The sequence below is a fragment of the Thalia democratica genome, chromosome 2, assembly GCF_965202585.1.
Source record: "Thalia democratica chromosome 2, ktThaDemo2.hap1.1, whole genome shotgun sequence".
Classification (NCBI taxonomy): domain Eukaryota; kingdom Metazoa; phylum Chordata; class Thaliacea; order Salpida; family Salpidae; genus Thalia; species Thalia democratica.
In genome coordinates this window covers 44,669,093-44,689,769 of record NC_139166.1, presented here as the reverse complement: position 1 = coordinate 44,689,769, position 20,677 = coordinate 44,669,093, and the positions used below count along the sequence as shown (strand labels likewise).

Below are 20,677 nucleotides of genomic sequence, written 5' to 3'. Positions count from 1 at the left end.
TAAACTCATTTCGCTTAATGTAGTCCTTCTGTCAGCGTTTGCAATTTCCACAATCTCACAGATATATGCTTTACAGGTTTCTTGTTTTCAGAGATTAACTCGCATAAATTTTTAGCAAATAAACGCTAACACAAAGTCTCTTTTGATTCAAACAAAGTTTGATAAATGCATACTATTTTATTTAAATAAGTTTCCAAAAAAATTTACTGTAAAGTTTTTCTCTCTTTTAGTTTCGTTAAATTTTGTAGTACAAAAATAATCATCCTGAAAAATAAACAGAAAACGGTTAAAATTATCAAAATAATCAAGTTTGTCTCAAAAGTACAAACTATTTAATTTACTTTAATAAGTTATTACAAATATGTTCCCATAAGTTGAAAAAAATTAGCAGTTAAATTGTAAATAAATTTGAAACCGATTCCTAAAGTATTTTATTCCAAGAAAAATGGAAATCAAGTCTCCTTAATCTAGAAATACAGTTAAAGTACATTTCACATTTTAAACTTTATTTCAAAATTATTTTTTTTAGACAAAATTGTTTTATGTTTCTAGAACTAATTACTTTTTATTTTATAAAAAATGTTTGTGACAAAATTAATTAAAACTGAAAATTTCAAAACTTAAAATGTAACTACTATAAAGCTCAGTGATTTAAGTAAAAGCTTAATAATAATAAAGTTATTCCAACAAGATAACTATACAACAATAACTTGAAGTTAATCTTTAGAATTTAAGTGCAGTTACTCAATAACAAAAAAAAATTCATTATCATTTATTTATGATCTTTAAAAATAACTTATAATTAATAATTTTTATTAAAACTTAAATATATTACCTAAAAAAAACAAATAAAAATATTATTAAGTTAAAATTCGTAACAAAACACATTACTTACATAAATGTGAACAATGTTAACTGTATATCAAAAAACGTTAATAATTTTTAAGTTAAGATGATTTTCAATGCTTAAACTCCATACATTCACTTTTTAAACTTTAAAACCCATTCGAAGTGTACAAACTTGCGTTAAGTACAACACCATGTCCATGTTACCTTATCAGAGTCCAACTTGCACATTCAAATTATTTAACTTCTTTATCAACTCATGTATTTTGTCACCCCTAAAAATTAAAACTGTTAAAAATCTATTCAACTACAATAACAGGATTTAATAAACAAACTACAGAATAGATAAGATAGAAAATTATTTCATTGAAAATATGAATCTACACAATTTTCTTACTCCTAGTATACTTATATATCAGTCGGTTACTTAAAAACTATATATTGCTTTCGAAGTTCTCTTTTCTCAAAGTAAATTTTAAACTCAAAGAGTTCAAAAATTATTTAAGAATTAACTTAAAGTCTTCAAAGAAATCTTTGCAAAGATAAAGAAAATATGAATTTTTTATAAAGACTTTTTATAGATTTTAGTTTTCATTTTTTGGGTAATTTTTAAGCCATGTAAGTATGTACTACTTCAATATTTGAAAGCCCCTGATAACTTAGCTGAAAAAACTATAAATATCAAAAACAAGATTATAAGTAAAATAATTTTCTTTCAATGAAGTAGTCAACCTATTACTATATATTAATATTTATAATTATTAACTAAAAATTGTAGAAAGTAAGTTGAGCTCATAACATTTCAGTTCTATTGTCTATCTTACCTTAAAAATTGTAAAATTACAATTAAACAACTTACTCTTCTAATAATATTTGAGTAAGTTGGCTGTTTTGGAGTGCAGTTTTAGTCATTTGTGATACATTGCTTCCGTATTTTTCTGATTTAGCAACTAAACCATCCTGATTATGAGATTGTTTTAATGCAATCTGCTTCAACTGGTACTTATGTTTTATTTTCACTTGTTTGATAGAGTTGTCCAGCTTTTTTATATGAGTCGAGATTTTTCTTAACTCTTTACCCATGTTTATTTCAGCCTAGAAAATTATATAAGATTTTAGTGACAAAAGTAAAAGGTACACTTAAATTAATTTATATCCTTTTAGATATAACTTTCCTTTGACATAATTTTTACATAAATATTTAAGGTAAATCACAATATATATATATATCACAACAACAAATCATGCCATTTACATAGCCTAGAAATTATGAAAGCCAAAAAAAATTATCACCAAATAAAAAACAGAAAGACAGTGTGCCGCTTACGCGGTAATTGTCTCTTTTTTACTTTCTTCTTTTTTCTCAAGCGAGTATAAATTCAACAATCTCGAGTAATATAGAGTTCTTTTAGTTTCTACTGCATTGCAGCGGACTGAACTCAGTGCAGCTTTTCGCTGCACTTAAGTTTTAATGGTTTCAATCTTGTTGTCGAGTTGATTTCGATTTTAGAATAGTTTTTGAGTTTGGTTTAAACATTTAGTTTTTAGTTTCTTTTATTCGAGTATTGTCGTCTTTTAAAAGAATTGATAATTTGGTTTATTAGTGTAATGTTGTGCAGTATTTTATCATCTTTTCGTTTCGCAAATTCATTGTAAATATAATCATTATCACAGATTCGAACTCAGTTTAAATTAGTATAAGTAACTGATTTATTAAACCTTTAGTAAATAGTAAGTAAGTCATATTAGTTATTTAAGTCAACTATAATTTAAGCGTTATCTTGGGGGCATCTACTATACAAGTTAGAGCGCACGTTGCGTTGTAAATCAGGCCAATAATAGTGTATAAGTAGAACACTTTGGGTTAGCGACAACAGCAATCCTGTCTTCACAACCAAAATATGTATTTTAAAAGAACAAAAATACCAATCAATAACAAAATAGCAAAAATTTAAATTAAAATAAGAACAAACAAGACAAAACAAAATATAAGTTAACTTGTACATAAGTTGTTTTTAAGATAAGCTAATCAAAGTTATTCAATTTTAATTGAAACGTCATGTGTTTATTATGATTCTTTAAAAAAAAATTGCTATGTGCTTTATATTGTTCTGATGAAACGTGCTAAACGTTGAAACTTAGTAAAAAGTACGAACATTAGTTGTTTTTTGTATTATAAATACATATATACATTTATAAATCTAACGAGCAGTTGAAAATATGTTTTTTTATATGTGTGGTGTCAGTACCTCAATATCAAAAAGTGCAAAAAAATTATCAGAAATACATGACTTTAAAATTTAAATAAGTTAAACAAACTCGAGATAAAATTGGATTAAATTGTTGTGATTTGCTACTTGAAATAATTTCAGATAACTTTTTCATGAGCATCTCTTGTCTATCTTTCATGTCTTCGAAATCACTAGCTATTTTTCCAGCTGTATCTGTCAGTTCGTTTCTAAAAAAGTAACAAATAATCATTAGCAAAATGTTCATAGCAATTTCACTTTGAAAAAACTATCATTATATTAAAATTAAAGAAAATTGCTTAATAATATAAATACAAGTTTAATAAATAATATTCATTTTATAAATATAAAACGATTTATCAAATCATCACAAGAAATTTTTAATATCATAGTTAACAATAACTTTATAATTTTAAAAGAAAAAGCTAGCTTAAACAGAAAACTTATTAATACTTTTGATTCAATCATAAGAAAAGCTCAGAATTTTTATACGGCTTTAACTTTAACAAAATTTTTAAATGCTAAACAAAACATCATACTTAAATAGTTAGTGAAGTAAAGTTTATTGTAAAATACTATATTTTAGTTTTACAGCACCGTTTAGATATATATTAGTTATACATTTTATAACAATAACAATAATTTTTATTCTTATTAACAATTTTAAGAACTATTTTTTAAAATCAATTTCATTAAATGTATACTTAGGTTTTAAGGCCATTGGTCAACAAAATTTTTACAAAAATTAACGTTGGTTATTAAATGATAACTAAAGTGGTATACGATAAAATACTTTAAACAATACAAAAAAAAACTTAAATTTAAAGTAAAAATAGTCAGTAGTGCAAAAATTTCTGACACAAACGTGTGGAGAAAAAAAATCCATTACGTTTTCTTGGAATTTTAAATAATCTAATAAAACCATTTCCCCCCATTTTTAATAAGTAATCCTGAAAATTTCAGGAATATTTCTTATATCATGTAACAATATTAAAACTTATACAAAAATGTGTGTAGCTGTGTAACATTATTCAAAGTATTTGTTTCAAACAGTAAAAAAAACATTTTAGAATACACGACAACAACACGTCTGAAACCTCATTCTGGTCAGATCCTTCACGTCTCTAACTTGAATTTCCTTGTGCTCCTTGATCAACTGGATTCGCTTCACAATGGCTTGCCTGGCTGACTGAAGCTTGTGCATGTATTCGTCGCGCAACGTGCAAGTGGCGCTCTCCAGTAAAACGTGCTCGCCTTCAGCTGCTATCTGCTCGCTATCGCCACTGCCTGATCTGTTCCAACAAAATGATTTTTTTTCAACAACTGCGAGTACCGCTATAAGGAAAAACTTACCTAAGTATCGGTTGCGATGATTCCCTTTTCAGCATGTTCTTGATGTGCTTGTCGAAGTCTTGCTCGAAAATTTGACAGTTTTCAGCTTGGAGAGTTTGTTCTGGCAGATTGGAACTACTTGTATAAGAAAAAGACTCGTTTAGTGATAAATCAGGTTGACTACCTCGTAATGTACTTCTGTGTATTTGCAACTTCTAAAAACTATGCCACGTAAACCTCGTTTACTACTTTTAACTCGTTAAAAGAATAAACCTCTTTTAGTTTTGTAAAAAAAACGCTATTTAATAACATTTGTACTTATTACAATAATAATATGCTTAATAGACTTTCTTAATGGATATCTAACAAAGTCGTAACAGTACAAACTTTAAATTTAAGTAATAGTTTTTTAAATGTTGTAGAAGCGAAATTTAATTGAAGATTAAAATTACTAATTAAAAAGTAAACGTTCTCGGTTCATATAATCAAAAATATCGCTGTATTGTGTTAAATTTCAAATAATATAATACTAGTTTTTTCTGTATTTCAGCACGACTGATTAAGTTTGAGTATTATAAACTTATAACTTAATAATAATAATATAAAACGGTGTATAGTTTATAAATTTACAGTTACATTACCAACTCAAACAAAACTACTAAATCGAGTTTCCTATAAAAACATAAAAATAATTACTATTTATGATGAAAACAACAACAGTAAAGTTTAAAAAAAAACAATCAAAAGCTTTAACGATAAACTAACAAAAGATTTAATGCAGTACAATGGTTGTCATCAGTAACGCAGAGCAACATGTTGGATCCAGCCAAATTGTTGTTGATAATAGTGAGAGCTGCTACATTGCAGGGAGAACTGGCTGATGTTGGCTTCGTGCAAATCATGTGCTCTACCAAGCACGCGTCCTACAGAAAGTTAAAATAACAAGCTTTATAAATAATTAAGAAAAAGGCTAAGTAGTATAACTTTTAAAATTAACTTATCAGTTGACTAGAGTTGTAAAAAATGTGAAAGAAAAGTAAGTTTATACCATACTAAGTGAGAAATTTAGTCAAATAAAAAGGTATTGTTCTTAAAATGTTATAATAAGCTAGAAATAAAACTTGAAATGAACAATATATATATACATATTCAAGCTTTTTCTTATTTGTGTTTTAATTTTGAAAATAGTCAAGTAAAACTTATATTATTATAAATACTTAAGAGTATCAATATAAATATCAGCAAAAATAATTTCAAAAAAAAGCAATAAACTATAGAATTTTTTAACAACTTTAATATGACAACTTTTTATAGTTATTTGTGATATTGTAAAAAATGATTTTGTTCACTTTTCATAAGTTTTAATAATCTATAACAGTGGTCGGCACGCTACTTCGAATCCGTAAACCCTAAATCACAAAATTAAAATTCTGTGCACCCCAATTTGCATTCTTTAGCGCCGCTAGTGTTTAAGAATATGTAAACACTTTTAATCGTTTTTTTTACTCATAATTCGGTAACACCCAGTTAATTTTTACACGCTAACTTTAAGTTTACCCTATGCATTTCAATAAACTTTTAATATCGATGATATAATTTTTACAATAATATTTTACTTGTATCACCCAGGTCTAAAATACTAACTAGAAATTTTACATAATGTAACAGAATAGAACTAGGAGAGTACAAAAATGGTCGTTTTATTGACAACATAATGGTCAATGAGATATTAAAGTTGAATATGTCTTTAATGTAAAAAGATATAAAAATAACTTTAATTTAGTTTCTGCGCGAAAAAAAAACTCATGTACCCCAAAATAAGTTTCAAGCACCCCTAAAGTCTCGTGCAACCTAGAAAAAATTCATGTACACTAGTATGCACCAGTGTACACCGTGCCGACCACTGATCTATAACACAATGTATCATACATTATAGGTTACACAGTATAAGAACTCACACTTTTTAGTCTTCTACAGTAATAATGATTTAGCTTAAGTTTTATATAAATATTTTGTTTAATTTTTTTACCTTTTACATTTTTACTCTCACAGCATTATAAAAGATATTAAAAACATTTAAATATGCTCATCATTATGCGGAAAATCAAAAAATAATTATTTTGCAAAACTTTTTAACTTGTTCATGATTTAGAATTATATTAAAAAAACATTTGAAGGGTTTGATGATGTAATGACACAAATAATGTTTTGATATCTTTACAATTTAAACTATTGTTTCTCAAAGTGTGCACAGAACTTTTTACTATGAACTATAAATTTTGTGTGGTATACATATTTTTATTGATACATATTCAGTATTGCTCTGTTCTATAAAGTTATTTTTTAAAAGCGATTATCAAGTTTCAAATACAGTTAATTAAGAAAGGCAAATAAATCATAAAAAGTTTTTTTTTTCTTTTAGTAATTAAGTTTATTTCTAATGATTTTTTACAGATTTTTTCTTACACGGTGATTTACTGTAAAAATTTTTTGAAGATGGTGCGAATCACTGGTTTAAAATATTATTAAACTATTGTTTAAATTTGAAATTAAAGAACTTAAATATTTATTGTATGTAATTAAAAAATTTAAATGTTTTTTAAATATGTACTATCAACTAGGTAAGATCAGTAAAAAATTTATATTATACTTAGTTTTACTATAAAATATCAAACACTTTAAACATAACTATTAAAAATTACTAAGTAAAAAACTTACTTCAGTTAGCGAGCTGATTAGTTGTTCTGAAGTTTGTGGTGAATTTTCAATAAGTTTTTCATTATTTTCTACCATAAACATGTTAAACTGTTGTAGCCACGGCAGCGAAATAGAATGCACTCCAACACATGTACAACAATAATATCTCCAAGGTAATGATGGATCTAAAAACAAGATTTTCGTTGTTAATAAACGTTCATAAAAACATTTTTTTTACAATAACGGAAACTACTGCAAAAACCATCGATATAAAACTAAAAAACAAAACTAATAGCAACAGATATATTTTAATCACCATATCAGATACCCAAAAGAGGTCAACACTATCTGTATACTTTATTTACAAAAAGGTGTATTTAATTATCAAAACTACAAAATTTTCAAATTTTAAGATAAAAAAAATACAGGTAGTTACCATGGAAAAGATCTATAAAGTATTCCTGCATTTCATCGCTTTGTTCTAAATTATGTGGTACTATATCCAACTGGACAGTTTCGTATACGTACAATGTTGGTTCCAATGCAAGCTCTGCATCATCTTCTTCTATAATTTCCAATCTCTAAAAGTCAATTTTGATTATTTTTTTATTTTTTTAAAGTTAATGTAACGTATTTTTAAAATTTTTAAACAAAAAAAAATTATTAATTTGCAAAAGAAAACATGTGTCGTTAAGACACAAAAATCCAAGTAATTTGGCAGAGTATAAAAAGTAGATCAAGCATTGAAATATAAAACGTTTATTTTTATGTTATAGCAAACTATAAATAAATTAAAACATATTGTTAACTTCTCTATTATCGATCAAGTAGCTACAAAAAAAAATAGATTTTGAACTTTTCAATTTGCTGCTTAAAGGTTAAAAATTTGAAAGCTTTAGATTAAAACTCATTATTTTTTAAATGATGTAAAAGAATATAAATTTGTATAACATTTAAACCTCCCAGAACTTTTGAATTTTTTATAATTCTGTAAAAAATCTTAAAACTCTGTTAATTATCAAGAAATCGATATGTATCTTTTTATTCACCATACATTAGCTTCATTTAATCATAATTTAAATTTAAATGCAAAAACTACACTTGTTTTAATTTTTACAAAACTTGATTATTTTGAATACAATAACAACTTCAACAAAAGTACAATAAATTTAACTATAAGTATAATATAAGTATTCATAAACATATAACAAACTTTACTAGGCACCAATTCTCCTGCACTAAACTGATCTTGATTGTTGTGCAGAACAACGCAGTGGTGAACCCTGCCGTTTGTTTTTGTTCCTATAGCAATCATAGGAGGCGTTGTTTTAGTGACTAATATTGAACAAGAGTCTGTACCATAGTTGTCAACAGCCTGTGGTAGCATAATAAGAGGACCTAGCAGCATACCTTTGCTATACCTGAAAAACAAAACAGACTATTGATTTTGTTTCATACTAATATGTAAGTTAAAAGCTAATTATATTACTTTTAAATACTTGTACAGTGCTTATTCACTTATCCGAACCTCACTTATCCGGACAATTTCGGTCGTGAAGAGAATTCAAAATATTTTTCTATAACAAACACTAACACTTTTTTGATACAAATATTTGAGCTTTCATTCTGCAAGAAAGTTTTAAATTAAATTTGTTATATTCCGCGAGTTTTTTGCTAAAAAATGTAAATTTTTTTATAAAAACCTGTATTCTTTAATTTGTTAGGTGTGATATGTTTCCTTTAAATTGATTTTAAGATTATTCAAAGCTTTTTGTCTTTCTTTATATCGCTTTATTTATTTTTTGTTTGTTTAAATAATTGTTTTTTCATTTAGAGAGATAGGTTTACATATTTTTAATTTTGATTATTGTTTGTAAAGACCAACTTTTTTTTTCTTAAATAAAAATTAATCTTTTTTTCAAATTAAAAATTAGGATAAGTGGAATTACAAATGATATTTGACCCTCAAAAAACGTATACTGTTGAAGAGGTTTAGTAAGTCTGATTTTTTTCTACCTTGGAAAATTTAATTAAATAAATTAAACTGAAACTTTGCTTTCATTATTCATCATTATAATATCTAATACTCATAATTACTATTTGTTTCAATATAACACATTTATTATTTGTCATGCTTTGCACAATATACAGTATTTTTATAACTTAAGAAAAAAAAAATTTATTGTATTTATCGGGAAAAATGTTTATCCGGACATGCTTACAGAAAAATCTTGCCCAACATGTCCGGATAAGTGAATAAGCACTGTACATGTACCTGTAAAATCCTTACACTTGATTTAATGAATTTAAATTAAAGTTATTTTGTACCTTAATTTAACTATTTATTTAAAGTAAATTTATAATTTTTATTCTTAACTTTTTAGCTTTGCCTATTTGAATTTATTGTGTTGAGCTTTGTATAAAACCTGTTAGTGAGTTTTTTGATTTAATAACACTTTACTTATTTTATACAAGTAGAAGTATGGTAACTTAGTGTGGAAAAACTTTTTCGAAATCAGAACTTAATAAAATAAAGACTGGAAAAATGTTTATTTGTTACTTAAAACATTTAATATTTTCATAAGTTTCATATATATTCATAAAAACATTATTAACACTACTACTTTTAGGGCATATGGGAGTAAGGGACCTTTTTTACATTTTGATCTTATTTTAAAGATCTTCAACTTAGCTAACATTTGCTTTTCAACATATTTAAAAATCAAAGACTAAGCTGGAAAGTTCAACAACATCTTTATGGAATGGCGAAGTTAAAAAGAGAAAAAAACTAGTTAGTTAAAAATCTATCTTCTCTTACAGTTTGTAAACAATCTTTCTCAAACTTTCTCAGTCTAATCTTAACTTAATAATAAACAATCCTATTGTAAGAATTTTTAGAACTTTTAATAAAAATATATTCGGAGTCAGTAGCTTAAAAAATTAATTAAAATTCTTTATTAGTTCCTTACAATTATACCGGATTTTTTTTTACAAAACTGGTTTTGTCTCAAAAGTTAATCTGTTCGATAAAAAGTATAAAGTATACTCTAAGCTTTACAGTCAATGTTAATTTTTGTAAACAAAATTTTTCCATACCCAGCATAAAATACTGCTTTACTGTAATGCAAAGGATATTTGATAGTTACAGAATAATACATAATAAAAATAACGTCTGTAAATCAGGGTTGCCTCTCTTTGAGTCAAAAAACTTTGCTGGGTGACTTTAAAGTGCCACCCGGAATCCCTAAAAAAAATTTACCTCTTGTGCAAACTACTTATACCTCATGTTTATTTTCTTTTTGTTAATTTAAAGAAAGGTTGTATGTGCATGCTTCTACATTGGATGTTCACTAAACTTATGATAAATACTGTACTTAAAGATAAGACAACACTAGTCTATATTGTTTTTCTACTGAAAGTTAGTATTTCTAAGTTATAACAAACAACTTTATCTATGAACTACTTACGTAATTTGTGTATAAAACCATATAACTTTACTAAACTATATAAGTAACTAAATTTATAAAGTATATTAAAACTTTGTAATGTATAGTTCAACTTTTATATCTCTAAACTGTTTCTGTATATAAACTCACACCATATTAAATATTAGTTTAAGATTGAAAACAAAAACTACAATGTTATTTCTAAGAATAGTGAAGAGCTAGACCAGGGTTTCCCAAACTCATTTTCTAAATCCTTTTTCAGAAATTTAGAAAATAATCGACGCCCACGATTTTACAAAGTAGTTTTTCTCTTAAGTACAAACTTTTAAGCCGAAAAAGTTGTGTTCGAAATGTAATTTAGTTTAGTACTTCTTATGCACGCACTTTTGGGCTGTGTCCAAAGTAGGTTACAGGGCTTGAGAAAATAAGTTACATTTGTTTTCTTATAAGCCCAGTAAAGTGTATTAAAATACTTAATTATTAAAAAGCCTTTTGTAATCTGTAATAAATCCTGTTTAGATATGAATTGTTTTGAAATTAATGAAACTTTTAGGGTAGTAGTGGACAACTTTTGTAGTCAGCAATTCATATTTACTAAAAAATATTTTCTAGTTTCAACTTGTAAAAAATGTAATTGCAGGCTGCATAATTAAAAAAATAAAAAATATGAAAATTAAAAAACTCCAGCAAAATTGTAATAAAACGATTTAGTATTATTGTGATCTAGGAAATACTATTGTGAACTGAAAACAATATTGAAAGTATATTTCAAAATATTGAGTATCAAAAAACTAAATTTTATTTATTTTGCATAAGTAGTTTTCAAGTTACTTAGCGGGTCGAAGTTTGACTGGATCTTAACCGTACGTTACCCATCTAAAATCTAAACTAAAATCTGACATTATAATAATCTCTCATATAACGATTTTTAGACATTTAGAAGTTAATACTAAGTAAATTATTTAAGCCGCACAAAATATTTGAATTATTTTTATAAATAGGCATATTCTAAAATTACTATACCAGAGATTAAAAAACTATAAAAGAATAAACAGTTTATTTTACACATAATAAAATAAATATTAAAACATAATTTCTGATCTAGTTTGAGGAAGTTTGACCGACTGGTTGATTATCTCACATGAAAAGTGGTTTCATCAACAGTTTCAGTTAATGCAGTAAAATTATTGTTTTCAATGCTAAGATATATTATAAGCAAGTTAGTTGTGAAGTTAAAAACTTAATTTTAAACTTTTTAAACTATATGTTTTGTAGTAGAACACCATTAAATAGTATTTGACTTTGAATAACCTTTATATAACTAAACCTTGATTTTAACATTATCTTTTTCTTAAATAAAGTTCAAAAAAAAATCAAAAATTTTACAGTTAATTCTATGAACAGAAAGTAATCGATTGAAAATTTCTTTTAATTAGGTTAAAATTTTGTTTTGTAACTGTAGCAGTCTTTTTGATGGCTTATTTAATAATATTTAAATTTATTTTTTCTCTAGTTTTTAGCCTATAATAATTTACCAGAAGAAAATAGTAAAAAACTAAAAGCTAAAGTTGAACTACTAAAATAAACAACTCATTCTAATTGCTAATATAGTAAAATTAAGATTAAACAAAAAAACAGTTGTATTAATAGTTTAAAATTCCTTAATATATAAATTTTTAATAATAACAAATCAAGTTAAAAAATAAAATTGAGTTTAAGAATCTTTTAAATGAAAAATTTGAAGTCATTTCAAATAGAGACCTCAAATTTGTACTCTTTTAAAACCAAATAAAAATTTTTGAAATAAAAACTTTAATGGTTTTTAAGATTTTTTTATTTTTACAGATTAAACAAGTAATAACAAAATTATTTCAAATAAACTTCTTTTGAACAAATGCTTTAATCACTATGCTATAAAAACGTTTAGTGTAATGTAAACAACAAATATAAACTAAAAAATTAACCAGGTCAAAGTAAAACTATTAACAGATTTAAAAGAACATAAACCATTTAATAAATACAGTAGACTTCCGCTTGAGTTCGCACTTTGAACAAAATCAAAAAGTGCAAACTCTATAATTACTACCTTTTTTTTACAAAATGATAGATTTAAATATGTTATACGCAATAACGTTAGGAATAAACATGAAATCAACTAAAACTAACATTCATTAACAAAATAGATCTGTATAGCTATTAAATATTATGTATTTTTGTTTTATTCATACTTAGTTAGTAATAGACTTTATTTAAGTTAAATTACAGAAAATATAAATTTGCACTATTTTTTGGGTAAAAAGTGCGAACTCAAGAGGAAGTCTACCGTAATTAATGTTTATTAGGCATTATGCAAACCTATTGTAGAGTAAATAAATTAATAATTTTTTTTTTATAAAAAGACTACTTAAATACAATACAAACCAGGTTAAATAAGAAGTATTTTAAAAGATCAAAAAAAAACTTTCATAAAATACTGTCTGCTACTGAAGTCTAATATAATGTGAAGGATGAGGTTCAGGATTGCTTGCAAGTTTTTCTAATCTGATTCTTAATCAGTAAAATAACGTCTCCTTTACAAATATCTAGATTAGATCTTTTGCTAAATATGTTGATAACTGAACTGAAAGCTTTCTCAACAACATAGCTAGAAGGAAAAACTATAAACAACAATCTAAATTCCTCTCAAATGATTGGACACTATTGCCTTAGGTTTTGTTAAGTCCAAAAACTTTCATATCGTTCTTTGGAAAAATTTATTTTAAGTTCAAGGTCAATTTGTAAGTCTGAGAAGGTTTCCTGTACGTTGTTTACTTCAAAAGATCTGCCTCGAAAGGATTCATATTTTTATCCATATGATAGCTTTTTTGTGTCAAATCGGAATTTTACTACTTAATATGTTGAAATTGTTAAAAATTCCAGATTTTTTAAGTTTTTTTTTTGCTTAAATTGTCAAAATCCAGGTTTTTCCAGGTTTCTAGACAAATTGGCAACCATGTATAGTTTTATTTCTTAGTCTTACTTAGTGACTTTTCAAAAAACAATTAGAAATATCATGAGGCGATAAATAATAAATATAACATAGATTTTTACAAACCATTTATGATCCCAAATAACATATATTTCGGGTTATAAAATGGTGAGAGGGATTCCGATCGTCTATGATCTATGTAATTGTCAAATAAGAAAATATATGAATGAAAATATGTAATTTACTGTGAACGTAGTGTGAAGTAAGAGTCATAATTACTTGATTTTTTTCTCTATATTTTACATAAACTAAATAAACTTTTTTCGTTTAAGTTTTACCTCAGGTTCAAAAATTTATTAGCAAGCTAAAATTAGTAAAATAGCAAGATAAAAAATAAAAATTTTATGACAGCCCAAAATTTTAAAATCGCCCCTTTTTCGCCCTCTTACTAGTTATCGCCCACCCTTTCGCCCCCTTACTAATTATCGCCCCCCGACTTACTAAAATCGCCCCCAGGGGGACGATATCAACCACTTTGGGAAACCATGAGCTAGACGTAAGACTATAAAAAGTTAAATAAGCATTTCAAAACCAACAAAATCAATTTCTTGAGCAAAATTAGTTATATAAATAACAAAATATTGAACCTGGATCAAGAATAAAATCTGTCCTGAGATTTTTATTAAAAACCTAAACTGCCCTGAGTCGTACCGAGTTTTAAGAACAGGTCTAAATAACCTGAGATTTTCTATAACTTCAAAATATCCTGAGTTTCCCTAAGTACCCTCCTGAGTGTGTGGCTACCCTATTACATAATAAAAATGTAGTAATTGAAACTCACTTATTTTATAACTAGTTATAGATAAAACGATAAAAACTCAGTAACTACTTTACAAAGGGAGATATAAAAACAGTATTTTTAGAATAACAAGTTAAGTAAGATATTTAAACTCTGTTATGTTAATATAACATATAAAATTTAGGCTTGATTTTTGTTTTTGTGGAACGTTCTTTTACTAAATACCTGATTTATTTAACTTTTCCAAACGTTATAAAATAATGATAAAACTAAAATATTTTATTTATTTCTCAACTTTTTATTGCAATAGTGTAAAAATACATAGATTGTTTTACTAACTTAATTAATATTTAAAAAACAGTTAAAGAACAACTATCTTTAGTAAAAAAATTGTAGCATTGTAATCATGTATACAAAAAGTCTACTTCAATAAACTTAATTTATGTGAAAAGTTAAATTTTATAATAATATTAAATAAAATATGAGGAGTTCAAAAAGTACCTAAACTTGCCTATACATTTATAATTAGTTAAACATATGACTTTTAACTGGAATTTTTTTAAAGCACATTTATTTCTAAAGTAAAATGAGTTTTTTCAACTAATGTCTGCAGCTTTAAAGTTTAAGATATTTTGTAAACAAACTTAGGATGATACAGGTCAACTAATAGCAGTAGAACATCTCCATTCCCTTTTAAAATATATATTTGTTGCAGTAAAACATAGTCTTCTTGATCTTTATTGAAAAGTGATGACTTCAAAGGTTTGTAATCAATTTCTTGGCCAAAATCAAATGAAACTGCAGTTTCACCCAAGCCCCTACTCATTGAATATCTGCATTTGCATTATTAATCATTACCAAAACTGTAATTTTAATTTTTATTTTAGTTTTTGTACTATAATTTTTTTTTTTAATTTAAATAAGTTTCATCATAAGATATCTACAAAATAAAAATATTTAAGTAAAACTAGCATACAACGCTACAAATTATACTTTAAGGTGCTAGTTATACATACCAAAAGTATTAAATACTTTTGGTATGTATAACTAATATATAATATAAAATACTATTTTTAGCTGTTTAGTCTGAAACTTACTACTAAAATGTTTTAAAAGGTTAAAGCAAGGGTCAGCAAATTAAAGCTCACAAGTAGGATTTGAAAATGTTTGTTTTCTAATAAAACAGACTTAATTATCATTTTTAATTAATTTTCATGTTTATTGAACGAAAAATATTTCTTATTTACTGGCAATTTTATTCAATTTTGCTATTAATTATTTTTTTACAAAAAACAAAATTAGAGAAAAAACAAGCCCTTGCTTTATATAACACTTGTATTTACAGTACAAGGATCAATTTTTTTTTGTAGTAAAAAAAATCTAAACATTTTCTTATTCATAAACTAACTTTGTTGAGACAGAATGATTCATAGAACTATGTGAGGACTGAGATAAAACTTCACTGTCATTTTGATCTAAGTTAAAATAATGAGAAGCTGTTTGAGGGTTGTTCAGTGAAAACAAACGCAAGTAATTGTCAGACGATAAGATAAAAATAGCTGGTTTGTTAGACGTTGGATGCCATGAAGCTTGCAAAAGTTGCACAGTTATGTTAGTGATAAAAAACCTTTCTCCAATTGCAATAGTTCTGTAAATAAAAAAATTTTAGCAAACTTAGAATTTATGTTTGACAACAACATTAAAAACAACAAAAAAATATAGTAAAAAATATATGTGTTAATCTATTTCATATAGCTATTTTTTTATTTACTTTTACTTTTACATTTAATTTTTATTTACTCCCTAGCAATTACCATTCTAAAATTTTCTTACTTAATTTTTCTGCCCATCTAAAAAAAATCCTAAAAACAACTCATTTTAAAACTGAATAAAAGCATAAAAACAGTACAATTTTTTTTCAAATTTAACTAACATACTAAATTTAAACTTCATATTCATTGCTACATAATTCATAATAATCAGAAACTTTATATATATTCTTTTTGTTTAATTAAGCCTATTATTTCTCCAGATGAATTTAGTGTAGATTTAAAATAGTAACAACAGTGTGAGTTATTATTAATATAATTGTAAAAGTCTCTGCACTTCAAAGCATTGTGCATTATACCTAGATTATATCTCAATTGATAGATATTAACTTAAAGATATCTACAAAATATTTTCAATTTATGTAAAATAAATTGGATAGGTGTCAGATTTGCACAATTTAGCGTTTTAGCATAGATAAAAATAAATAATAATCTTAATCAGCATTTATAAATGAAAGACAAATTCCTTACCATAATACCTCTGAACTTTAACCCCTGAGACTAACTAAAAATAAAATATATTCAACTCCTATAACTTACTTGTGCATTCAGAGTAAAAAATATTTTTTTTTTCACTTTAAACTTTGTTAAATTTTTTAAATAAATAACTAACTCTATGATTAAAAAATTGCAATGATAAGTGTTACTCAAACACAAAAATAGGAAATAATTAATCTTTAAGTTAAGAAAAACCATTATCAAAATCTAAATATTTTTTAAATTCCATAGTATAAAGTATATTAGGTACTATTTGAAACATATTATTTTTATAATTAAACTAACTGGCAGACAACTTCTTCTTTTACTTCATTTGGTTTAACAAAAATTTGTTTAGGAAGTTTAACAACACTTAAGCCTCTTGAACCAACTAAACCAATGTGAGAACTGTCCTTCATGCATATAACTCTTTTTACTTCAAATAATGGTGCATCATTACACAAAAGAGTCTGAAAATTTATTTGTTTTTTAAATCTTCATGCTAAGCAAGCATACTAAGAAAATATTGAAGGGTATAAAAATATAATAAGGCCATAGGGGGGGGTAGACCATGTTTTTTACAAGTTGATCTTATTTTATAGAGTTTTTACTAAGCTTCAAGATGCTTTTTACCGTTTTTAAAAATTCGAATTAGTTTTTGAGATATGACCGGCCAAAGTCGGGCCGCATAACAGGTTCCTTATGGGGAAGGAAAACTAAAACGGCGAAAAAAGACTAATGCATTCAAAATCTATCTCCTCCTTCATTTTTTAAGCAATCTTCTTCAAACTTTCACAGTCTATTCTTTATACAATAACAAAAAAACGTTATTTGTGACTTTAAAAAATTTCAAGTAAAAATACCTTTTTTTTGTAAAAAAAAATTTTTTTTGATGAAAATTCACTTTTTTTTTTAATTTTTGTCATAAAATTACAAAAAAAAGGTATTTTTACTTGAAATTTTTTAAAGTCACAAATAACGTTTTTTTGTTATTGTATAAAGAATAGACTGTGAAAGTTTGAAGAAGATTGCTTAAAAAATAAAGGAGGAGATAGATTTTGAATGCATTAGTCTTTTTTCGCCGTTTTAGTTTTCCTTCCCCATAAGGAACCTGTTATGCGGCCCGACTTTGGCCGGTCATATCTCAAAAACTAATTCGAATTTTTAAAAACGGTAAAAAGCATCTTGAAGCTTAGTAAAAACTCTATAAAATAAGATCAACTTGTAAAAAACATGGTCTACCCCCCCCTATGGCCTTAACGTATTAGTCTATAGTGCAATAATTCATATTTTCAGTGATTTAAGCTTTAGTAAATTTACTTATCTAAAATATTGAGAACCACTAGCCAGGAGTATAAGTTTCATCTGCACTTTAAAAATGCTAATGGTTATAAGAAAAGTTATGTTTAATAAATAATATGCAGCAATATATTTCTTAAACAAACTTTTTAAAATAGCTTTTTTCATCAAATCTCTACTAGCAATAATTGACTTGTACTTTAAACTTTTGTAAAGACAGTATTTAATCTAAATATTTTGTTTAAAAACTAAAGTAGTACATTAATTTTGTTATTTATTTAACATTGTTTTTATAAAATTCATAATAGTAAAATACTAACATTGACAGCTGGTTCTTTACCATTGTATTGAGATGAAATACTAGTGTAATATAAACAGCTTTTTTTGTTGTTCCAGGCAAACATAAGTGAATTATTAGTTGTTACAAGCTGTGATGCTCTTGCCAATGGTACATCATCATTATCAGTGCTAAAGTCAATCATTTTCCATATTTTGTGGTTTTCAAGCAGCTTATCACTCATTTTATTTGTTAATTTAATTGAAGCTTAGTAAAAACAAACCAGAAATTATTTTTTAAGCAGTAACTGTAGTTTTGATATATTTACAATGTTAGTTAAATTTTTTATACTATTTTATTTATTAGGATTTTGTAATAAGTCTTCAATTATTTTACTTTTGTTATTTAATGTGTACAGCTTATAATTATACTTTGTAAAGTTAAGCGACCATAAAATACAATAAATTTTAAAGTCGTTTATGGTTGCTTAACTGTGGTTTTTGTGAATTTTAGTTGTTTGTTTAGTTAGACTGAAGATCAATTTTTGCAACAAATATTTGTAATGTATAATATTCAATTCTTACGCCATATTGCTTTTTTTTTTAACTTTTGCATCTCTGTTTACCAAAGTGCTTTTTATATTAAATTTGAACTAGCTGAAAATTAAAGACAATCTTTTTTGTCATTATGAAACATATGTTCTAAAATTTTTAAAACACATTTTACTAATAAGTTATTTAAAAACCCTACAAGTGGGCTCTGTTGAAAGTGATCAAGTTTAAACAATCACCTTATTTTCTATAAATATCTATATTATATTAATAAAACACTATGTTTTACATTAACAATTTATACACTGTTTTGTAAGACAGAACAGCTCTTTAGTTTATTTATTATAATAGTATGTTAAAACATAAATCAAAATGTACATAAAATTATGGGAAAAATTCAAGGATTAATACGACACTAAATAAATCATTAAAAAATATAAGACACACTAAGTTTGCATAAACGTTCAAAAATATTAAAATAAAGCTAAAAGAAAAATGTTTAAAATTACTAAAATGATTTATTGGAGCTATATTTGAGTTTAATTTTGAGATCTTGTGTTTTTCAACATTGCAGAGAGTGCTGCTATGTTTTATTAAATTTGTATTTTGTATGTGGTAAAATTTTGCACTTAATTCTAAATCTTTATTTTTATCTTTCAAATCCCAAATATTTTTCAAAAGCACAGTTTTTTATCTGTATTTACTGTTGTTAAAAGAACATTTATGTGGTGTGTACCTAAAGAATAAACCTGATAAGCCAACATACTGCTTACTTTTTTTGATACTATTTCCATTGGTCAATAGATAAAATTTGTTAATAAACAATTGCTAGCCACCATGCATTTATCTCTGCAGTTGCATAGCTTTCGTTTTTCTGTCTTATCTTCTAACATTTTGGGATTATGAGACATTATCTAGCTCTTCATATTTAGCATGAACAGGTACAAAATTTTCAACAGTTTTCTATTGAAAATTTTATGGTACGGGTGCCTTGGGCCAAATTTTTGGCTAACAATTTCAAACAACTGTTTAATAATTTTTGTCTCTACTGACAAACAAAATGGTGGCATGAATTACAGGATGTTTTGCTTTTTCATTTGGTCTTTATATCTTTACCAGCAATGCTTGTGACCTAATTTAACTAACGCTTCCTGGTATTTCTGTTTCACATATCAAGGGTGGTTTGATTGGACATATGTCCCTTGGAAATTTGGTTTTCTGTATGGTGCATAAGTGTCATTGCGAAGGTCTAGCTCTACCTCAAAAAAAAGTATTTCTTACAAGATTGGAATCTATAGTTAATTTTTAGTCAAATCTCTTTAAAGCTTTATGAGTCTTTTTAAGCTGCTTATTAATTGGATTGGAGTTATTTTGTAATATTGCTAAGCCATTGTCTGTATAAATTCCAAACTTGATTTGCACAAAGATATTTTTCTTATGAATTTCATACAGTATAAGCAACCCTACTAGTTTGCATACTTCTACACCATGAAAACTTCCCTGCAGTATATTAAAATTATCAACCATATCCTTATTCAACCAAACACAACTATTGTAAAAATGTAAGGACTGATTTGCAGCAGTGAACTAATGTGTTGATTTTGTCCTTACCAATTGCAAAATAGTTTTTAGCTAATGCTAGTGCTTCTAGCAGCATATTTCTAGAAATACTCAGGTAGAAAACTATAATATCACATCAAACATAAAAAATTTATGCTTTTGTTTGTTTTAAATATTATTGTATTAGTTGATAACGGATTGTGTATTTTTCCATTGGTTTAGCTTCATAACATACCTCATTCAATTAATTAACCTATCTAAAATTTTATACCCTTGTGGCAAACATTTGTTTAAATATGTTTAAAGGGAACCTAGTATTAGAAAAAAATTAGATAGGTAAATTATAA

At 25.7% G+C, this 20,677-nt stretch overlaps 1 protein-coding gene across 1 annotated transcript; it reads right to left on the bottom strand.

Moving 5' to 3' along the window:
* Window positions 1–592: 592 nt before the first annotated feature.
* Window positions 593–18,482, bottom strand: LOC145829298 (nucleoporin 88-like). The gene is made up of 13 exons (XM_082937058.1): window positions 18,263–18,482; window positions 16,950–17,113; window positions 15,746–15,985; window positions 14,982–15,170; window positions 8,338–8,545; window positions 7,561–7,705; window positions 7,146–7,309; window positions 5,193–5,350; window positions 4,449–4,625; window positions 4,193–4,387; window positions 3,166–3,304; window positions 1,706–1,941; window positions 593–1,121 (listed from the first exon to the last, which is right to left on the bottom strand). Exons 1-13 carry the CDS (start codon window positions 18,461–18,463, stop codon window positions 1,058–1,060), a joined length of 2,280 nt encoding a protein of 759 aa, XP_082793184.1. The 5' UTR covers window positions 18,464–18,482; the 3' UTR covers window positions 593–1,057.
* Window positions 18,483–20,677: the final 2,195 nt, after the last annotated feature.

What these genes read in the sequence shown, in the direction of transcription:
- LOC145829298 (XM_082937058.1), bottom strand. Translation starts at nt 18,463, where the DNA reads ATGAGTGATAAGCTGCTTGAAAACCACAAAATATGGAAAATGATTGAC. An exon ending in GAGAATTGGTGCCTAGTAAA is followed by an intron (nt 7,706 to 8,337) that starts GTTTGTTATATG and finishes ATTGACTTTTAG; the next exon opens with AGATTGGAAATTATAGAAGA. An exon ending in TCATCGCAACCGATACTTAG is followed by an intron (nt 4,388 to 4,448) that starts GTAAGTTTTTCC and finishes TTGTTGGAACAG; the next exon opens with ATCAGGCAGTGGCGATAGCG.